This window comes from Amblyraja radiata, chromosome 38 (genome assembly GCF_010909765.2).
Source record: "Amblyraja radiata isolate CabotCenter1 chromosome 38, sAmbRad1.1.pri, whole genome shotgun sequence".
NCBI classification, from domain to species: domain Eukaryota; kingdom Metazoa; phylum Chordata; class Chondrichthyes; order Rajiformes; family Rajidae; genus Amblyraja; species Amblyraja radiata.
This window is the reverse complement of record NC_045993.1, coordinates 7,213,686-7,235,773: the sequence shown is the minus strand read 5'-3', so window position 1 is coordinate 7,235,773 and position 22,088 is coordinate 7,213,686. Positions and strand designations below refer to the sequence as shown.

Below are 22,088 nucleotides of genomic sequence, written 5' to 3'. Positions count from 1 at the left end.
AGATGGGGACCCATCTCTCGGTTTCCTCAGCTGTTGTGAGATGCAGTGATTGGTGATCAAATCAGCGCAGTGTTCGCATGTTTGGTGCAGTTTATTGTGATGAATTCAATCTTCAGGTCATACTTGATATTTCTTTATACAACTTTACGTCTTTGAAGCAATGCTGCCTACCAGGAGATTCGCGGTCTTCAGACTAGTGTTGCAACAAAAATCTGCATGAAGGACGTGTGACTGTTTTTAATGGTGTCTGTGTGCGCACCAGTCCCAGTACAGTTGGTGACTACACAGCTGAGTTCTTGCCTTCAAGCTGTATCCTGACAGTAGACAACCCCGATCTGCTGCCGAGCCTCGTCTAGGATGCTCATGATCAGCTCGCTGTCAGCCAGTGTCAGCTGGGGGCACTCCTTCAGTCCTGCAAGTAAAACAACAGAAACACAGTTGCTCTCAAAATATCTTGTGCACGTAGTTCCTTTTACAAGCAGGGAGCACTAACTCGCACCAAATCCAGGAACGCAATCTGAATCTGGTAGTTCAGTAAAAATGGGAAAGGTTCTCTCTATAATGTTGGTGGTTCAGTAGACTAGTAATATTGAAGCTTTGATTCATATTATCCCATTTTCCTATCACTCCTCACTTCTTCTCCCCTCCCCTCCCAATTACTTCAAACCACTGGAAATGTGTCCTGTTAAATCAATGAATGTCTCCCTATGGTGCACAGGGCAGTTTGTGTGCTGGGAATCCAACAGGATGTGCGGCATGTTTAGTGGCACTGGCAAGTGGTATTTGGCAGATGCTCATTTACCTTTCTTAAGACACTGCCGTACTTCCTCAGCCTCGTACCGTAGGCCAGTACTGTTGGTGAAGTTGAGGGGCTGAGATGGAGTTGGCAGTGGGAACTCCTCTCTGTCTCCATTGACCATAAGGCTTGTGGGACACCACATGTGCCCTGGTACCTTGGAACAAAATATAAATGGCAGAGCAGAAGATGTAGCATTCCCGACATTGTATAAAATATTGGTTAGACCAAGCTGAATTCATGGTCTTACAGAGCAGAAACGGGTCTTTTGGCCCAACCCATCCATGCCTACCAAGATGCCCATGCAAGCTAGTCCTTTGGCCATCTATATAACTAAAAGTCTTGTCTTATTTGTGTGTGTGTGTGTCTGCCCACAATATGTCACTCTGCTTTTCCTGTCTTCTAAACGCTAGGCCACAGCCTTCCCATTTTCACCTACTCACATTTTATGGAGGTATTGAGACAACTCTGATACATTGCTAAGGCCACAGCTGGAGTATTTTGTGAATTACAATTTAAATGGGGTAGTTGCACTGGAAGATCAATGGGTCCATTTGAATGAGATGTTAAATTAATATTTCTCATCTGTGTTTACTGTGTACCACAGATATTGGAGCTGAGTCCACTATTGTTTGTTATTTATATTGATAATTAGAATGTGAATGTTGATGGTATGGTTGGCAAATTTGTGGATGACACTAAAATTGGTGGTATTGTGAACTGCAAAGAGGGTGTTCTACAGTTACAATGGGATCAGGATCAACTGGGGCAAGAAGTGGTAGATTCAGGTAAATGCGAGCTGTTGCACTTTGGTAGGATAAACCAGGACAGGCCTTGCATGGTAAAGATAGAGCCCTGGTAGAACAGGACACGAGGGGTGCAGGTATATAGTTTCATAAATGTAGCGTCGTTAGTCGGTGAAAACCCTGTGGGCCAGTTTCTGCGCTGTATCTCTGAAGTAAAAGTGTTAACTAGAATGGATTCTTCCTGGGTTCAAGGTTGCAAGATTCAGTTGGTGTCAGAAACAGTCACTTGCAGCCCCACAGCAGTTGGCAAATTCATCCTGCAGGTGGCCCAAACACTTGATTGTATCAACAGGCTGTACATAAGACAGTCGATTTTAAACTGGGGACAGCGTGCAAGTTGGTAATTGATAATTAGGTTGAGTAGGTTGGAACTCTATATATTGGAGTGCAGGAGGTTCAGGGATGATCTTATAGAGGTGTATAAGATGATGAGAGGAATAGATCGGGTAGATGCACAGTCTTGTGAATCGGGGACATAGGTTTAAGGTGAAGGGGAAAAGATTGAATATGAATCTGAGGGGTAACATTTTTCACACAAATGGTGTGGAACAAGAGGAGGTATTTGAGGCAGGGATTGTCCCAACATTTAAGAAACAGGTACGTGGAAAAGACAGGTTTGGAGGGATATGGACCAAATGCTGGCAGGTGGGACTAGTGTAGCTGGAACATGTTGGCCGAAGGGCCCGTTTCCACACTCACTCAATGACTCTATGGCATTCATGTGTCCAGACACTGAGTAAAACTGTCCTACAGAGTGAACTTTGTGCCTAATGATCTCTTGGGAAAAGAACATCAAATCTCAACCGACGTTGCAGCTGCCAGTTTTGGGTAAGAGCAACATAGATCCATCATCAAAAGCAAGGAATGGTATTGTACACAGTATAAAGGTAGAGAGAGTTACCGTGATTGTGCCATTTGTACCAATGATGATTGCCTGGTTGGGAAGCTGTGATGCCATCGTTACAGTTACTATGGCCATGCGTTTCCTGGAGTACTTTATTATGATGGTCACTGTTTCGTCAACACCTGCAGCGATACAAAAGGAAAAATGGCATCAGGAAGCTTGCTCCCAGTGGACAGATTCAACTCTTATCAGATTCAGAGCGATATGGATGGAGGAAGGGAGAGCTTGGTTTGAACTGCTCTTTGTAGAGCGGTCCATTGCACACTTGCCTTTCTCTGTGAGGAATCCTGTGGCGTGGACAGAGTCTGGCTTCTCGCCATTGAACACCATGCAGACAAACTGTAGGCAGTAGCAGCCAATGTCCAAGAGTACTCCTCCACCCAACTCCTTCTCCACCAGCCGTGGTGTTCCCAGCATCCACGTGCCAAACTCTGCTCTCACCATTTTAATCTCCCCAACATTATTGATAGACAGTAGACGTCGAATCTTGTGGGAGACCGGGAAGAACCGTGTCCAAAGACCCTGTAAACATGACAGACAAAACTCAAAAGGACCCGTGTCAGGAAGATGTAATAAATGGAAGCCTGTGACCTTGTTTTAACGAGTCAAATTTACTTTAGCATTTGAATTGCAACCTGCAGCCATGCATGGTTCCAGATCCCAATGCCATAGTCTTGCATGTCTTGAGAAAATTGGACCCCAAGTCCAGCTTATTGTCATATGTACATTGTTATTGTATAGGTACGGGGTCAATAAAAATCTTGCTTGTAGCATTTACATACAGACACCACACAAAAACATAAATTGCATGTATATCCAAAAGAAAAGACTGCAAGAAAAAATCACAGCATTACTGTGAAATAGAAAACATAGAAACATAGAATTTAAGAAGGAACTGTAGATGCTGGAAAATCGAACCCGCTGTGTTTCTCCAGCATTTTTGTGTACCTTAGAAACATAGAAAATAGGTGCAGGAGGTGGCCATTTGGCCCTTCGAGCCTGCACCACCATTCATTGTGATCATAGCTGATCATCCACAATCAGTAACCTGTGCCTGCCTTCTCCCCCATTATCCCTTGATGCTGCGAGCCCCTAGAGCCCTATCTAATTCTCTTTTGAATGCATCCAGTAAACCATCAGTCTCCACTGCCTTCTGAGGCAGAGAATTCCACTAATTCACAACTCTGGGTGAAAATGTTTTTTCTCGTCTCAGTACTAAATGGCGCCTCCCCTGTATTCTTAAGACTGTGGCCCCTGGTTCTGGACTCCCCCATCATGGGGAACATTTTTCCTGCACCTAGCTTGTCAGGTCCTTTTATAATTTTATACGTTTCTATAAGATCTCTTCATCCTTCTAAATTCCAGTGAATACAAGCCCAGTCTTTCCAATCTTTCCTCACGTGACAGTCCCGCCATCCCGGGAATTAATCTCATGAACCTATGCTGCACTCCCTCAATAGCAAGGATATCCTTCCTCAAATTAGGAGACCAAAACTGCACACAATATTCCAGATGTGGTCACACCAGGGCCCTGTACGACTGCAGAAGGACCTCTTTACTCCAACAATTAGAAAACTAGTCCAAGGTAGTTCAAGAGGTGGTCTAGTGTTCCTTTGCTGATATAGGATCACCAGCTGAGTTTCTCCAGCATTTTTGTCTACCTATTAAGATTATGAAGGTGGGTTCAAGAACCTAATTACTGAGGATAACTGGTGTCATTGAACTTAAGTGTGTGGGACTTCAAGCCTCTGTACCTCCTGCTTGTCGGTAACAGCGAGAAGAAGGCATGGCCTGGCTGGGGGAAATCCATAATTATAGATGTCGCCTTGAGGCAGTGCCTCATGTAGATGCTTTTGATGCCTGTAATACCTCCATGCCCCACTAGGACGGTCTTAAAACCTCTGTTTTTTCCTTGAACTAGCAGAACTGGTCCTTACCCATAACAACTTCTCCTCCCATTTCGTCCAAATCCAAGGTGTAGCTATGGGCCCCAGCTATGCCTGACTCTTTGTAGGGTACTTCGAACAATCACTGTTCCAGGCGTACACTGACCCTATCCCCAAACTCTACCTCTGCTACATTGACGACTGCATCGGTGCTACCTCCTGCACCCATGCAGAACTCACCGACTTAACTTTACTGCTAATCTCCATCCAACACTAAAATTCACATGGACCATCTCCGACATCTCCCTACCGTTTCGTAATGTCTCCGTCTCCATCACAAGAGACATACTATCAACTGACGTATATTATAACCGACTCCCATAGCTATCTTGATGATATTTCTTCCCACCCCGCGTCCTGTAAAGACTCTATCCCCTACTTCCAATTCCTCCATCTACACTGCATCTGTGCCCAAGGTGAGGTTTCCATACCAGGTAATCGGAGATGTCCTAATTCGTTAGGGAACAGGGGTTCACCTCTTCCATTATAGATGAGGCTCCCACTAGGGGTTCCTCGATATCTCGCAGCTCCGCTCTTGCTCCCCCTCCCCTCATTCGTCACAGGGACAGAGTGTGTGTGTGTGTGTGTGTGTGTGTCCCCTGTCCTCGTCTTGCACCCCATCAGCCATCCCATACAGCACATAATCTTTCTGATTTCTGATATTCTGGAATCTAATCTACAAAGCAGTTGTGTATGAACCGAAGATAGACACAAAATGCTGGAGTAACTCAGTGGGACAGGCAGCATCTCTGCAAAAGTAACTCAGCGGGACAGACATTGACAATATGTTTAGGATGTTGCAGATAGAGAACTTAATTATTTTGCACAAGGGAGCAATGGACAGTTTAATCTAACCCATGTTGAATTTATGTTTTGGCAGGAAGGAAGCTATGTAATTTCCCCTTGCTGTACCAACAATGGGAATGGATGATGGGGTAATATAGAGATTTTACTCTTTTTTTCTAATTCCTGCTTTGTTAGTGAGTGCCAGACACTAGAAATTGGGAAATTATTGAACTTCCGGTTATTCAAAAGACCTGCGTTGGTTTTCTCCGGGTGCTCCAGTTTCCTCCTGCACTCCAAGGACGTACAGGTTTGTAGGTTAATTAGCTTTGGTAAAAATGTAAATTGTTCCCAGCGTGTGGAAGGGTGCTAGTGTACGGGGATCGCCGGTCAGCGCGGACTCGGTTTGTTTCCGCGCTGTATCTCTAAACTAAACTTCTAGCTCCCACCTCGTCTGTTTCCGGCGAGTTTTTGAGCGGCAGTTGCGAGTGCGCTCACCTCCATGAGGAAGAGGTTGCATTTCCGGGCTGCAGAAATGAGTTGTTGGACCTCCTTCAGATTCATGGCCATGGGCTTCTCACAGAGGACATTCTTGCCTGCCTGCAGCATGAGCAGGGCCACCTTCAGGTGCTCGGGGTTAATGGTCCCCACATAGACGATGTCTGCCAAAGACATTGTTGAACATTATGCCATGGAGTCAAACAGCATGGAAAGTGGAGCTTCATCACGGTGACTCAAGTAGCGCAAAGTTATGGATATTCAATAAAACATAAAACATTGAACAGCACTGGACAGACCCCTTACCCACATTGTCCATGCTGACTATGGTACAGATTTTAACTAATCCCAAATATATAGACACAAAATGCTGGAGGGACACAGCGGGTCAGACTGCATCTCTGGAGAAAAGGAATAGGTAGACAAAATTGGCCGAAACGTTGCCTATTTCCTTCGCTCCATAGATGCTGCTGCACCCGCTGAGTTTCTCCAGCAATTTTGTCCACCTTCGATTCTCCAGCATCTGCAGTTCCTTCTTGAAAAGGAATAGGTGACGTTTTGGGTCAAGGCCTTTCTTCAGACTGAGAGTCACGGGAGAGGAAGACTAGAGATATGAAAAGGTACAAAGAACAAATGAAAGAAAGGTATGAAGCCAGCAAATCAAAGCCAGCAACGATGATCAAATAAAGGTGGAGCCCACAATGGTCCATTGTTGGCTGTGGAGAAGGTGATAACGAGTGGATACAGACAGTGAAACTAAGGAGGATGACAATGAAACGAGTAGGATGACGACTAGGGTGGAGGAGGGATAGAGAGAATGCAAGGGTTACTTGAAGTTAGTGAAATAGTTATTCATACCACTAGGGTGTAAGCTGCCCAAGCAAAATATGAGGTGCTGTTCCTCCAATTTGCATTTCAGATTCAGAGTCATTGTGCAGTGTACAGTACAGAGACAACGAAATGCAGTTAGCATCTCCCCAGAAGAGCGAACATGAGCAATAAATATATATACGTACATACAGTCGTAGTGATTTTTCTGGGGGAAAGAGTGTCGGAGGAGGTGGGGGGGTGACTGGCAATCACAGAGGAACAGAGTTAAGTAATGTAACAGCCGCAGGGAAGATGCTGTTCCTGGACCTGCTGGTCCGGCAACGGAGAGACCTCACGCTGACAGGGGAGGAGGCCCAGGACGGAAAGGTTTGTGTGGGAATGGGAAGGGGCAACCCATCTACTTACCGTATCCCATCTACCTTCACTTGGTCTGCACTCCTCCGTTTCTTGTATATCCATGTGCCTATCTGAAATCCATTTGCATCTGTCCCTACCACCACCCCAGGCAGCGTGTTCCAGCCACACACTGTACAAATCTGTAAATAAATGCTGGCTTACCCGAGCAATTCCCATAGCTGCTGAATGAGTAAAACCCAAGGTGCTTAACCAAATCCCTGGGGCCTCTAAGATATGCTGGCATTGCTGAGGTCCCGGTCATCCTTACCCACATTGGGATCATTCGCCAGCTCCTGGTAGGAACCGTAGCACTTGGGGATTTGGTGCCGCTTTGCGAAGTCGCGAGCTCGCGATGAGTCTCGGGAGGCCACGGCCACAGCCTGGGGAGAGAATAACACATTGCAGTAACTCAGCGGGACAGGCTGCATCTCTGGAGAGAAGGAATGGGTGACGTTTTGGATCGAGACCCATCTTCAGACTGATGTCAGGGGAGAGGGAGATACATAGATAAGGATGTGTCGGAAGGAACTGCAGATGCTGGTTTAAACCAAAGATAGACACAAAAACCTGGTGAAACTCAGCGGGACAGGCAGCATCTCTGGAGAGGAGGATTGCTATTGAGGGAGTGCAGCGCAGGTTTACAAGGTTAATTCCCGGGATGGCGGGACTGTCAAATGCTGAGAGAATGGAGCAGCTGGGCTTGTACACACTGGAGTTTAGAAGGATGAGAGGATATCTCATTGAAACATATAAGATTGTTAAGGGCTTGGACACGCTAGAGGCAGGAAACATGTTCCCGATATTGGGGGAGTCCAGAACCAGGGGCCACAGTTTAAGAATAAGGAATAAGCCATTTAGAACGGAGACGAGGAAACACTTTTTCTCACAGAGAGTGGTGAATCTGTGGAATTCTCTGCCTCAGAGGGCGGTGGAGCAGGTTCTCTGGATGCTTTCAGGAGAGAGCTAGATAGGGCTCTTAAAAACAGCGGATTCAGGGGATATGGGCAGAAGGCAGGAACGGGGTACTGATTGGGGATGATCAGCCATGATCACATTGAATGGTGGTGCTGGCTCGAAAGGCCGAATGGCCTACTCCTGCACCTATTGTCTATTGAGAAATGGGTGACGTTTCGGGTCACAACCCTTCTTCAGACTGAAAATGTGTAAGGTGCGAAAATAGGACAAGGAATGGGTTAAAGGAAATCCCAGCTAACCATGATCTATTCTACATAATTCCGTGATCTCCATTCCCTTTGTCATATTTTCACACCTTACACTTCCTTATCTATGTCTCTCCCTCTACCCTGACATCAGTCTGAAGAAGTGTCTCGACCCGAAACGTCACCCATTCCTTCTCTCCAGAGATGCTGCCTGTCCCAATGAGTTACTCCAACATTTTGTGTCCATCTTCGGTGTAAACCAGCATCTGCAGTTCCTTCCTACACAAGACATGATTACAGCAACTGCTCAGTTCCAGCTCTCCACGGCCACTGCCTTTAGCTGGCGGTGAGCCAAGAGTGTCTTAAATGTCAAATGGTGTTTAGATACAGCGCGGAAACAGGGCCTTTGGCCCACCGAGCCCCGTTCATCAGCACTATCCTACACACACTAGGGACAATTTCCTCGTCTCCGTTCTAAATGGCTTACCCCTTATTCTTAAACTGTGTGGCCCCTGGTTCTGGGCCCTCCTCTGACTCTCTCCATCTCCCCTGACTCCCCCCTCATCTCCACTCTCTCCGACTCTCCCCTCCCACCCGTTCTCCCCCCTCTCCTCGGCTCTCGCCCATCCTGTGACTCCCCCCTCTCCTCTCCTTCTCTCCCTTTCTCTGCCTTTTCCCCCTCTCCCTCGCTCTCCCCTCCTTCTCTCCCAATCTCTGCCCTTTCTCTCTCCCCTCTCCCCTCTCTGTACCTGGTGGTCGGTGTCCGGCAGGGTCTTCAGAGCCACCATGAAGTCGTGGCAGATTCTGCCGGCGCCGCAGATGCCCCAGCGAGTGGCCATGGCCGGTGCGGTCGGTGGATGTGAGTCCCAGCTCCCGGCCGCGGTGGCCTCGGCGCAGTTTTATAGAGCAGGGTCCGCCTGCGCTCAGCACAATCAGCTGACATCGACACTTTCCAGACGTCAATGAATGTGCGAGAAGAGTATAGGAAGGAACTGCAGACGCTGGTTTAAACCGAAGACACACTCAAAATGCTGGAGTAACTCAGCGGGACAGGCAGCATCTCTGGAGAGAAGGAATGGGTGATGTTTCGGGTCGAGACTCCCTCCCTCATCAGTGTGATCTGGTTTAGAGTCCGCGTCAGATTACTTCCATCTAACTTTGTGTGAGACGTGGCTCCAGGCATCATTGCCTGCCAGCCCAGAGAGTTGTGAGTCTGTGGAATTCTCTGCCACAGAAGGCAGTGGAGGCCGATTCACTGGATGTTTTCAAGAGAGAGTTAGATTTAGCTCTTAGGGCTAACGGAATCAAAGGATATGGGGAGAAAGCAGGAACGGGGTACTGATTTTGGATGGTAGACACAAAATGCTGGAGAAATGCCCCTGTCGCACTTAGGAAACCTGAACGGAAACCTCTGGAGACTTTGTGCCCCACCCAAGGTTTCCGTGCGGTTTCGGGAGGTTGCAGGTGGTTGCCAGAGGTTGCAGGTAGGGAGACTGACAAAAACCTCCGGGAACCGCACGGAGACCTTGGGTGGGGCGCAAAGTCTCCAGAGGTTTCCTAAGTGGGACAGGGGTAAAAAACTCAGCGGGACAGGCAGCATCTCTGGAGAGAAGGAATGGGTGACGTTTTGGGTCTGAAGAAGGGTCTCGACCCGAAACGTCGCCCATTCCTTCTCTCCAGAGTTGCTGCCTGTCCCGCTGAGTTACTCCAGCTTTTTGAGTGTGTCTTACACTTAACGATGGCACCCTTCGGGCTCATTGGCTTCCCCGTGTCATACAGTGATACAGTGTGGAAACAGGCCCTTCAGCCCACTTGCCCACACCGGCCAACATGTCCCAGCTGCACTAGTCCCACCTGCCTGCGTTTGGTCCATATCCCTCCAAACCTGTCCTATTCCCGTACCTGTCGAACTGTTTCTTAAACGTTGGGATAGTCCCAGCCTCAACTACCTCCTCTGGCAGCTTGTTCCATACACCCACCACCCTTTGTGAGAAAAAGTTACCCCTCAGATTCCTATTAAATCTTTTCCCCTTCACCTTGAAACGATGTTCTCTGGACCTCGGTTCCCCAACTCTGGACAAGAGATGTCCTCAATGTGTTCTCAATAGATATCAGTTGGTGCCCTGTAACTTGTAAACTGTTCCATCACAAGAACAGGCTGTTCAATCAAACCTCTCCTCCTTCCCCTCCCCTAAATAGAAACATAGAAACATAGAAAATAGGTGCAGGAGTAGGCCATTCGGCCCTTCGAGCCTGCACCGCCATTCAATATGATCATGGCTGATCATCCAACTCAGTATCCTGTATAGTTCCATCTGTCCGTTATTCCCCATCTCCTTCAGTCTGAAGAAGGGTCCCGACCTTAAATTGGGTCTGCCTATTCCCTCCACAGACGCTGCCTGACCCGCTGAGTTCCTCCAACAGTTTGTTTTTTTGCCTGTTAAAATGGCACCAGCAGTATTGAGCATCTTAACACAGCTCATTCTCAGGCGCAAGTCTTCAGCACTGTAACATACAAGTTGTGTGATGCTGGATCTTTAGCTCTGGCCCCTGCTCTCTCACACTTCCTGGTTTCACTTGAAGTTCATAGGTGATAAGAGCAGAATTAGGCCATTCGGCCCATCAAGTCTACAGGGCCATTCAATCGTGGCTGATCTATCTCTCCCTCCTAACCCTATTCTCCTGCCTTCTCCCCATAACCTCTGACACCTGTGAATTTAATTGGCCAGTGGCCAATTGTGTGGGAAGCTCAGGAGGAATCGCTTCATACCTTGGCTGTGAATGGCTACACATGTTTTCAGGCTTACCATTCACAGTTCCATGATTATTGAGGGTGGGGTTGTCCTTGGAGTCTCCTCCGCTTGTTGGCTATTTTTCGTGTTTCCCTCCTAATGTTTATAATGAGATGTTAGGTCTTCAGAGTATCCAGCCTGCTGGTCGTGGTATTGTATGCTGTTTCTGCATCCTGTTTTTCTCTTCAGGGTTCATGTATTGTAGCTGTGCCAGGTTGTAGCTTCAGTTGTTGGTTATGCCTGTGGTTATTCTGGCATGCCGTTCTACAGACCACAAACCGAACTCTCTTGCCCAGAGTAGGGGAATCAGAGGACCAGAGGGCATGGGTTCAAGGTGAAGGGGAAAAAATGTAATCGGAATCTGAGGGGTAACTTTTTCACACAAATGATAGTGGGTTAAAGCTGCCAGAGGAGGTAGTTGAGGCTGGGGCTATCCTAATGTTTAAGAAACAGTTAGAGGGGTACATGGATAGGACAAGTTTGGAGGGATATGGACCAAACGCAGGCAAGTGGGACTAGTGTAACTGGGACATGTTGGCCGGTGTTGCAAGTTGGGCGAAGGGCCTGTTTCCACACTGTATCACTCTATGACTCTGACTAACTGGAATGGCCACGTGCACAATGTAGTTTGGAGGGATTTGGACCAAACGCAGACAGGTGGGACTAGTGTAGAAACAAAGAAAATAGGTGCAGGAGGAGGCCATTTTGCCCTTCGAGCCAGCACCGCCATTCTGCTGGGACATGTTGGGCCTGTTTCCACACTATCACTATGACTATAATATCATCCTTAGCCTTCCATGCTCCAAGGAATCAAGTCCTAGCTTGCCTAATCTCTCCTATAGCTTGCCTTACCTTAGTCGTGCATTAGAGTGTCAAGGGTGGGCGGTTCGATTCTCTCTTGTTGCAGTAAGCAAGACATGGGGTGACAGATTGTGGTGATGTACGGTTCCGCTGCGGCTGACGGTTCTCAGTATCCTCGTGAATGCCCAGTTCTGAGCTGCCAGGTCAGTTCTTAGTCTATTTCATTAAGCATGATAGTGGAGCCAGTGCAGACCTAAAGGTACTTTTCTGTGCTGTATATCTAAAGAAAATAAAGTAGGTAAATAGTTTTGATGAGACTGCATTGACACAACAGGCTGAATGGACTCCACACGTGTAAGGAAATATGAGAATATGGGATGTACACAAAATTGCTGGGGAAACTCAGCGGGTGCAGCAGCATCTATGAAACAAAGGAAATAGGCGACGTTTCGGGCCGAAACCCTTCTTCAGAGAATATGGGATGATCAGCAGGTTTCAGTGCCTGTGCTTGACCTGGTACCTCAAGGTGTTGAGAACATCCTCACACTACCTCTGTGTTCCACCTCTAGTGGCTCTGTTTTTCCACTAAGACAATGCCACCCTGGGATTATGATGAAGGCATCTGGCTTGTGGCATTTTTAAATAATTCTACGAGTCTGGCAGACGGACAAGCCTATGACACACTCCCCTAAGTTCCACACTAGTCCCCAGAAGTTCCTTAGGAGAACTTTGTAAGGTTGGGTTGGCCGTGTCTGGATCCAGGGCCAATGCTAACTGGTCTACCTGCTTTAACACAGCGATAGGCATTGAGTTAGACAAAAGTGCTGGAGAAACTCAGCGGGTGCAGCAGCATCTATGGAGCAAAGGAAATAGACAACGTTTCAGGCCGAAACCATTCTTCAGACTGATGGAGGGTGCGAGAAGGTGATGGAGGCTCCCCCCTCCCCCCCCCCCCCCCCCCCCCACCCTCTATCAGTCTGAAGAAGGGTTTTGGCCCGAAACGTTGCCTATTTCCTTCGCTCCATAGATGCTGCTGCACCCGCTGAGTTTCTCCAGCATTTTTGTCTACCTTCGATTTTCCAGCATCTGCAGTTCCTTCTTAAATACAATAGTCATTGAGTTGAATGCTTCCTGGTTCCTTTTAAAGGATGGTTAAAAATCATCACACCATTGTGAGTTTAGGGTCAAATATACCTCATCACTTTGTAGTTTGTTGTGCAAGTAAGAATTTCATTGTTCTATCTGGGACACATGACAATAACACACCCTTGACTCCAGAGGAGGCAGATTTCCTTTTTTATGACAGCACAGCAGTGCTGTGATTTTAAATTCATTCTAGATTATTTAATAAATCTGATTTTTAATTCATCAGATATTATGGTAGGATTTGTACTTGTCTCTGGATTGTGGGACCAAGTTAACTTTGCAAGTCAAAGTCCTTTCATCTGAACTGGAAAAGTGAGAAAATGAGTAATCGCAAGTTTCAGAGAAGGTGCTGGTGAATGGCAAAGGGAATTAAAATAAGGTTTTCTCCCTTATTTTGCTACTGATGAAGGATTTTAGATCCAAAACATTGATTCTGTTTTTTTCCCCCACAGACGCTGCCTGACCAATAGACATTAGGTGCAGGAGTAGGCCATTCAGCCCTTCGAGCCAGCACCGCCATTCAGTGTGATCATGGCTGATCATCCCCAATCAGTACCCCGTTCCTGCCTTCTCCCCATATCCCCTGACTCTGCTACCTTTAAGAGCCCCATCTAGCTCTCTAATGAAAGATCAATTGAGTATTTCCAGCATGTTCTGTTATTTCTTTCAGATTTCCAGCATCTGAAATATATTGCTTTTGGAACACCAAGTGTTTGACAGTGGAGCGCATAGTCACCGGTTGCCCCAAACACCGGCCACCGAATGGTGAACGAGGTCTGATTGACCTGGACGATGACACGTAGGCCTGGCTCGCCTCAACAGAACTGCAGGTCTAAAAGACATATGATAGAAGAAGTGTTTAACCAAAAAAAATCATCATCCATTTTCCTTAACAATCTCCCATTCTCTTTATTATCCAAATGTTCCTACTGTTTCACTCACTATCAATATCCAACCAAGTCTAACCTCACTCTCTCCATACTATTCAACGTCCTACTTAGGAGAAGTCTATTTATCCATTACTCCTGGTAATCCATGGTCTACCCCTCACTCTCATATCCTTTAATAAGCTAGAGTCAAACTCCACTGTCTCTCACTCCCCACAGCCATTAATACCCCAACCACTCTCCCAATTCTTTAATATCCACCCCCTGTCCCACCACATCTATGCTCCACTTACAATCATGTTTTGCTTCAATCTCCATTCCTGGAACTTTCCCTTTTGGCGAAAAAAAACGTGTCATCGGCACTTGAACACTCAGTTTCAGGGCTGGTTTTCTTTGATCTTCAAGTTTCCTTCAAAACGTGAACATTCTCTGGAGCGTCTCACAGTCTCTTGTGTAAACTAACTCAATGCCCTCTCTCGCTACTCCCCCTCTGCTCTCCGACCATGTCTGCTTTGATCTGTCGTTTCCACACCCTATCTCCAGTTTCTCCTTCCACTGACTCTCAGTCTGAAGAAAGGATCTCCACCCGAAACGTCACCCATTCCTTCTCTCCAGAGATGCTATCTGTCCCGCTGAGTTACTCCAGCGTTTTGTGTCTATCTTTGGTGTAAACCAGCATCTGCAGTTCCTTCCTACACTGCTCACCCTGTGTGTCTGGTTAAAGACAGGACGACTGAATGAACTAGTTTCTGTTTTCTGTACAGATGAACTCCTGGACCCTGAGGCACATTACACCATCCATCGACACTTCACCTTGCCAGATAATGATCATTAGTCTCTTCTAATATTCAATCACAATATCAGTGCAGTTCTCATTTAACCAAGTTAATTCATGCACCTTTTAACTACTCGCACAGAGTCTGTTCCGCAAACCTGTTAATTTGTGGGGGAAGAAATGTCACCACCTTGTGATTCTGTGTGAAGTTCACCATGATGCTGTTGGTGTCGGCTGATTGTAACCGGTTTGGATTGCAACCGGCATTGTATTGGCAAAGCTGAGGCCACGTGTTTTGAGCTCACTAAAGGTGAAGTTAAAAACACATCAGGCACCAGACACGCTTTGGAATTGATTCATGGTTAAAGATTGGCTTGGCAGATGTATTGGATCCAAATCTGAGGAAGGACATTATAGCCATAGAGGGAGTGCAGAGAAGGTTCACCAGACTGATTCCTGGGATGTCAGGACTTTCATATGAAGAAAGACTGGATAGACTTGGCTTATACTCGCTAGAATTTAGGAGATTGAGAGGGGATCTTATAGAAACGTACAAAATTCTTATGGGGTTGGACAGGCTAGATGCAGGAAGATTGTTCCCGATGTTGGGGAAGTCCAGGACAAGGGGTCACAGCTTAAGGATAAGGGGGAAATCCTTTAGGACCGAGATGAGAAGAAACTTTTTCACACAGAGAGTGGTGAATCTCTGGAACTCTCTGCCACAGAGGGTAGTTGAGGCCAGTTCATTGGCTATATTTAAGAGGGAGTTAGATGTGGCCCTTGTGGCTAAAGGGATCAGGGGGTATGGAGAGAAGGCAGGTACGGGATACTGAGTTGGATGATCAGCCATGATCATATTGAATGGCGGTGCAGGCTCGAAGGGCCGAATGGCCTACTCCTGCACCTATTTTCTATGTTTCTATGTATCTATGTATTGGGAAACCCAGGGCAGAAGCTGTTAATGTACATAATTCCTTAGGTGGAGGCTGGAGCTAATTCCTCCCTTTGTCTGAGAGTTTAAAAAAGACAAACAATGCCTAATTCACAATGATCCTGAATCTGGAAGGCTCCTGTGTGGGTCCATGGCTTTCTGTCTATATGGTGGAGTAGAGTGGAACCCAGTGTTGGCTTTTAAATTAAACTTCAGGATTCATGCTAACGTCCACTTCCTCAGTTTCCACAGTATCCATGGCACCTGGCAACTTGCCGAAATGCTCATTCTTGCTGTTTAACACTAGATGTAGAAACAAGAAGTAGATCGATACAGTGATAGCTAGATTTCTGATTAGTGCTGGTGTCAGGGGTTATGGGGAGAAGGCAGGAGAATGGGTTTAAGAAGGAAAGATAGATCCGCCATGATTGAATGGCCTAATTCTGCTGGTTTACAAAAAAAAGACACAAAGTGCTGGAGTAACTCAGCAGGTCAAGCAGCATTGAGGAAGCTACTGGAATTGGGGCTCAACACCTCCCTGTGTGCCTGGGTCCTGGACTTTCTCACCGCCAGGCCCCAGGTAGTCAAGATGGGAGGGAATACATCGAAGTCCCTCACCCTGAGCACAGGATCGCCCCAGGGTTGCGTCCTCAGCCCCCTATTGTACTCCCTGTACACACATGACTGTGTGGCTAGGTTCAGCTCCAACTCAATAATTAAGTTTGCTGATGACGCTGTGGTGGTGGGCCTGATCTCAGACAACGACGAGAAGGCCTACCGGGAGGAGGTGGCTGGTCTAGCACTCTGGTGCCAGGATAACAGCCTCCTCTTGAACATCAAAAAAACGAAGGAGCTGATCATGGACTTTAGGAGGGCACATCATCCGAGAACTTACACTCCATTGAGGATAAATGGGGATCCTGTGGAAAGGGTGAACTGTTTTAAATATCTGGGAGTCCACATCTCCGAGGATATGACATGGGCATCACACGCCTCAGCACTTGTGAGTAAGGCAAGGCAGCGCCTTTACCACCTCAGGCAATTGAGGAAATTAGAGTGTCTCCGAGGATCCTCCAGTGCTTCTACGCAGCGGCGGTGGAAAGCATCTTGTCCGGGAACATTACCATCTGGTTTGGGAATTGCTCTGCCCAGGACAAGAAGGCTCTGCAGAGAGTAGTGTGTTCGACCGAACGCACTATGGGAACTTCACTTGCCCCCCTGCAGGAACTATACATCAGGAGATGCAACTCCAGAGCCAATAAAATCATGAGAGACCCCTTCCACCCCTGCAACGGACTGTTCCAGCTGCTACGGTCAGGCAAACGCCTCCGTTGCTATGCTGTGACAACGGAGAGGTTGAGAAGGAGTTTCTTCCCAGAGGCCATTCGGACTGTAAATGCCTTTCTCACCAGAGACTAACTATACTGAACGTTTTTCCTTCCAATATTTATCATGTAAAAGAATATGTGTGTTATGATTGTGTTTATAGTTTGTTTGGTTGTTTGTTTGTTTGTCTTTTTGCACAAAGACCGCAAGCATTGCCACTTTTCATTTCACTGCACATCTCGTATGTGTATGTGACGAATAAATTTGACTTGACTTGACTTGACTTGATCTCGAGAACATGGACAGTCAACGTTTTGGATCAGGACTATTCTTCAGACTGAAGAAGGGTCCTAACCCAAAGCACTAGATTCTTTTTCTCCAGAGATGCTGCCTGTCCCGCTGAGTTACTCCAGCATTGGGCTGGGAGATTGCAACGTTCACGTGGTCCACCCTGTTTCGACTAATGCAACCAACCCAACGTGCACAAACAAATAGATCAAATAGAAAGCATAAATGACACACTGGATTCAATCAGGTAATATCCAGAACCAGGGGGCCACAGTTTAAGAATAAGGAGTAAGCCATTTAGAACGGAGACGAGGAAACACTTTTTCTCACAGAGTGGTGAGTCTGTGGAATTCTCTGCCTCAGAGGGCGATGGAGGCTGGTTCTCTGGATGCTTTCAAGAGAGAGCTAGATAGGGCTCTTAAAAATAGCGGAGTCAGGGGATATGGGGAGAAGGCAGGAACGGGGTACTGATTGGGGATGATCAGCCATGATCACATTGAATGTCGGTGCTGGCTCGAAGGGCCAAATGGCCTACTCCTGCACCTATTGTCTAATATCAATGCTGTAAAGGGGGGGGGGAGATTGCAACCTTCACGTGGTCCGTCCTGTTTCGACAAATGCAATCAAATAGAACAAGTTGACCTACAACTTTAGGCTGTGCACGCCATACGCAAGAAGAAGAATGCTGTAAAGGTGTTGCATGTCCAGCATGGTTCTAGTTTCCACCTGCCCCTGCATAGCAAGCATTAAACATGGTCCAGGTGAAGCAGAAGGTTCTTTAATGCATTGTATACTGTAGATCTTACATTGATCTCTGCTCAAACATCTTCATATCATTCCATTCTTTGCATCACGTTCCCCAGCTTGGTGTTGTGCTTAACCCAAAGGGATGATCAGAAGGTCGGGAGCAAAATTGGCTCCAGTTCCTTCAGCCTGGAAGTAGCCACATCTTCCCGATCACACAACCTGCTCCAGCAAGCAAGGAGTGTTTATTTCGCAGGGTGATCACTTGTGTGTGGGGTTTGGAGGGAGGGGAAAGGAAGCCTCTTGCACACTGGGCAGTGTAAGCAAGAGGTGGATGGATGTCTCTTGCCCCATTGCTCAGCCATGGTGAGGGGTCCACATATGATCAATATTACCATAATCAGTCAGAGGATGGGTCCCGACCCAAAACGTCACCCATCCATGTTCCCCAGAGATGCCGCCTGACCCGCTGAGTCACCCCAGCATTTTTTTCATTGGGAAGATAGACTTATCCAAAAGAACAGGAACTCCTTAAATTATTTCCCTTTCAAGCATTAATATTCTGCTAAGTCACAGCCCCAAACAAAATCCCAATTTCTAACCCAAAAGAACAGTTAAACTGAACCCAAATAGCCGTAGAAAAACGTTCCTGAGAAGTTAGTCGGCCTTTTCCTGCAATTCACCTCCATGATTTCCAAAGATCCTTGAAACGCTCTCATTGGCAAATCGCCATCCCATTCTCCCATTGGAATGCACCCAACTTTCCAAAAACATTTCCTCCCAACTCAACCGTGACAATTTCAACTCCACTCGCTCACCTTCTTATCTATCTATCAATCACCTATCCATCATGCCTCTTATCAATCAACTCATTGCCACAATACAAAGTGCTGGAGTAACTCAGCGGGTCAGGCAGCATCTCTGGAGGGAAAGGATGGGCGACATTTCGGTACGGCATCCTTCAGATTGAAAGTGGAATGGTGAGGGAGTTCACCCCAAGACCACTGATCAATATTACCATAATCAGTCTGAGGAAGGGTCCCGACCTGAAACGTCACCCATTCTTTTTCTCCAGAGATGCTGCCTGACCCGCTGAGTTACTCCAGCACTTTGTATCTATCTTTGGTATAATCCAGCACCTGCAGTTCCTTTTCACACACTTATTGCCACAATTAGTCTGAGGAAGGATCCCAACCTGAAACGTCACCTATTCATGTTCTCCAGAGATGCTGCCTGAACCGCTGAGTTACTCCAGCACATTGTGTCTTTTCTTCAGACGGGTAAGGCGGTGTTAACGGACTCAATCAGGTGCAGGACATTTCTGAAAACATCAACCCAGGCTTTTCCACAGATGTGAACCACTGCAGGCACTGCATGAACCACTGCCTAAAGCTTCGATTACTGCAACTCTCTTTACACTGGCATCAGCCAATCTTCCCTGTTCCGCCTGCAATTGGTCCAAAACGCCGCAGCGAGAATCCTGACGGGCACCCGAAAGAGGGACCACATCACCCCGATCCTGGCCTCTCTCCACAGGCTCCCTGTGCGGTTCCGTATACATTTCAAGATCCTTCTTTATGTTTACAAAGCCCTCAATGGGCTTGCCCCCACCTACATCAAAAGTCTGCTTACCCACCACTCCACCTCCAGGTCCCTCAGATCGGCCGACTTGGGGCTACTGACCATCCCGCGGTCTAGGCATAAGCTCAGGGGCGACTGTGCCTTTGCGGTTGCAGCTCCTAGACTGTGGAACAGCAGCATCCCCCTTCCCATCAGAACTGCCCCCTCCATCGACTCCTTTAAGTTGAGACTTAAAACTCATCCTGAGGGAGGGCTATATGTATGTATTTATGTATGTACTTACATAGAAACATAGAAAATAGGTGCAGGAGTAGGCCATTCGGCCCTTCAAGCCTGCACCGCCATTCAATATGATCATGGCTGATCATCCAACTCAGTATCCTGTACCTGCCTTCTCTCCATACCCCCTGATCCCTTTAGCCACAAGGGCCACATCTAACTCCCTCTTAAATATAGCCAATGAACTGGCCTCAACTACCTTCTGTGGCAGAGAATTCCAGAGATTCACCACTCTCTGTGTGAAAAATGTTTTCCTCATCTCGGTCCTAAAAGATTTCCCCCTTATCCTTAAACTGTGATCCCTAGTTCTGGACATCGGGAATAATCTTCCTGCATCTAGCCTGTCCAACCCCTTAAGAATTTTGTAAGTTTCTATAAGATCCCCCCTCAATCTATGAACCAATGTTGTATAACGTTAGTACCTCCACCAATGTAAAGCACTTTGGTCAACGAGAGTTGTTTTTTAAATGTGCTATAGAAATATAAATGACTTGACTTGTTGACAGCCCCTGTCAGACCTGCAACGTCTACCCACAAGCAGCAGGGGAGGGGGCAGCACTTGCCGGGTGCACCGCCACTTGCAGGATCCCGTCACCTCCAGCATCCTGACCTGAAAAAATATAACGTTGCAGAGATCCCTGATCATTATGGCCAAAGGCTCTGAGCACTCCCTGCCAACAAGCACTATGCTACCTTCACAACACAACTCCAGCAGCTCAATAAAAGCTTCGTACCGATTACCGATATGTCCGAGACACTACATTTAGAAAACATTAGGCTTGTCTTGGCTGAAAAAGCAGATCAGTTTCTCAAGACATGGTTGCCTTTCACTGAATTTCTGCAACAACAGAATGGTTAAACACAAATTTAAACCCGATGCCAGGGATGGGTGGGGTGGGGGGAAGGTATATCTCCATCTTTTCTTTTCTTCTCACTTGCACTTCTTTAGTAGCTTAGGGGTCTTTTTCTTGCTTTCTTTTGTTGTTCTTCTCCTTCATTCTCTTCTTTTTTCTCTCTTTTTTTCTTTTTTTTTTTAAATGTAGGTTTCAATGTTAAAAACGAAGCTGTACAATAGTTGTATAACTGTTATGTCGATCGCCTGACCCCTTGTACAATTGCTTCGAATAAAATAAATTCGAGAAAAAAAATAAAAAAAAGCCTCGTACCCCATCTTCTCAGGGGCAATTATGGACAGGAACTAATGTGAAGTGGAGATTTCCGCTTGCAATTCCCAATTCCCCGACTGTACAAACATAACAGAAACTTCCGGAAGTAGTAACTTGGTGGGTTTGGGTGATGGCGAGCACATTACTGACTCCACCATTTTAACCTGTGACATTACTTTAGCTTCTCATGTTACAGATACTGGTCACAATTCTTCCACTCCACTCCACCGTGCCCCTGACCCATCCACTCACTTTATAATTCACCCCAACGTCACCCTCTCCTGCCTTGCACCATTCTTCCGTCGTCTCTCATTCTATCCCACCCGGCCTCACTCCACCACGTGACTTCTCACCCTCTCTTCACCTCCTTTTCTCCCGGTCTCCGGACTTGCTTTTAACACTCAAACATGTCGCTGTTCCAATACAAAGCCGTTGACCTGGACTTTGCCCTGTTGATGGCTCGACTGTAATCATAATAATAATAATAAATTTTATTTATGGGCGCCTTTCAAGAGTCTCAAGGACACCTAATCATGTGTAGTCTTTTGGCTAACTGGATAGCAGGCAACAAGAAAGCTTTTCACTGTACCTCAGGTTGTATGTTAACCTCAGGTACAGTAAAAAGCTTTCTTGTTGCCTGCTATCCAGTTAGCCAAAAGACTACACATGACAACGGTGAACTAAAGCTGAAACATGAACGCTTTCCACAGATGCTGCTGTTTTCCAGTCATACAGTGTACAAACAGGCCCTTCGGCCCAACTTGCCCATACCGACCCACATGTCCCGTCTATATTATTCTCACCTGCCTGGGTTTGGCCCATATCCCTCTAAACCTATCCTATCCATGTACCTGTCCAAATGCTTCTTCGAATTTGCGATGGTCCCAGCCTCAACCACCTCCTCCGGCAGCTCACTCCATACAACCACCACCCTTTGTGTGACAAAGTTACCTCTCAGCTTCTTATTAAATCTTTCCCCCTTCACCTTAAACCGATGTCCTCTGGTCTCTTACTTTGTGTGCATCTACCCGATCAATTCCTCTCATGGTGTTGCACACTCTTTATGAACTTAGTTGTATGTTAATTGAAATGCATTGATTTTAAAATATTACAGCTGAGAGCTGATTAGTTCAGAACTCTGGAGAGAGTCTGAAGAAGGGTTTCGGCCCGAAACGTCGCCTATTTCCTTCGCTCCATAGATGCTGCTGCACCCGCTGAGTTTCCCCAGCAATTTTGTGTACCTAGTTCAGAA

At 46.8% G+C, this 22,088-nt stretch overlaps 1 protein-coding gene across 1 annotated transcript; it reads right to left on the bottom strand.

Moving 5' to 3' along the window:
* Positions 1-111: 111 nt before the first annotated feature.
* On the bottom strand, positions 112-9,107 carry dhdh (dihydrodiol dehydrogenase). Its single transcript, XM_033013029.1, has 7 exons — positions 8,870-9,107; positions 7,229-7,340; positions 5,734-5,897; positions 2,776-3,028; positions 2,504-2,628; positions 803-953; positions 112-412 (listed from the first exon to the last, which is right to left on the bottom strand). Exons 1-7 carry the CDS (start codon positions 8,957-8,959, stop codon positions 303-305), a joined length of 1,005 nt encoding a protein of 334 aa, XP_032868920.1. The 5' UTR covers positions 8,960-9,107; the 3' UTR covers positions 112-302.
* Between the last annotated feature and the right edge of the window lie 12,981 nt (positions 9,108-22,088).

Excerpts from the sequence above, each read along its gene's own strand:
- dhdh (XM_033013029.1), bottom strand. The coding sequence starts at position 8,959 with ATGGCCACTCGCTGGGGCATCTGCGGCGCCGGCAGAATCTGCCACGAC. Across the intron at positions 7,341-8,869 it reads TGCCGGACACCGACCACCAG|GCTGTGGCCGTGGCCTCCCG; the intron begins GTACAGAGAGGG and ends TTCTCTCCCCAG. Across the intron at positions 2,629-2,775 it reads AGGATTCCTCACAGAGAAAG|GTGTTGACGAAACAGTGACC; the intron begins GCAAGTGTGCAA and ends GTATCGCTGCAG.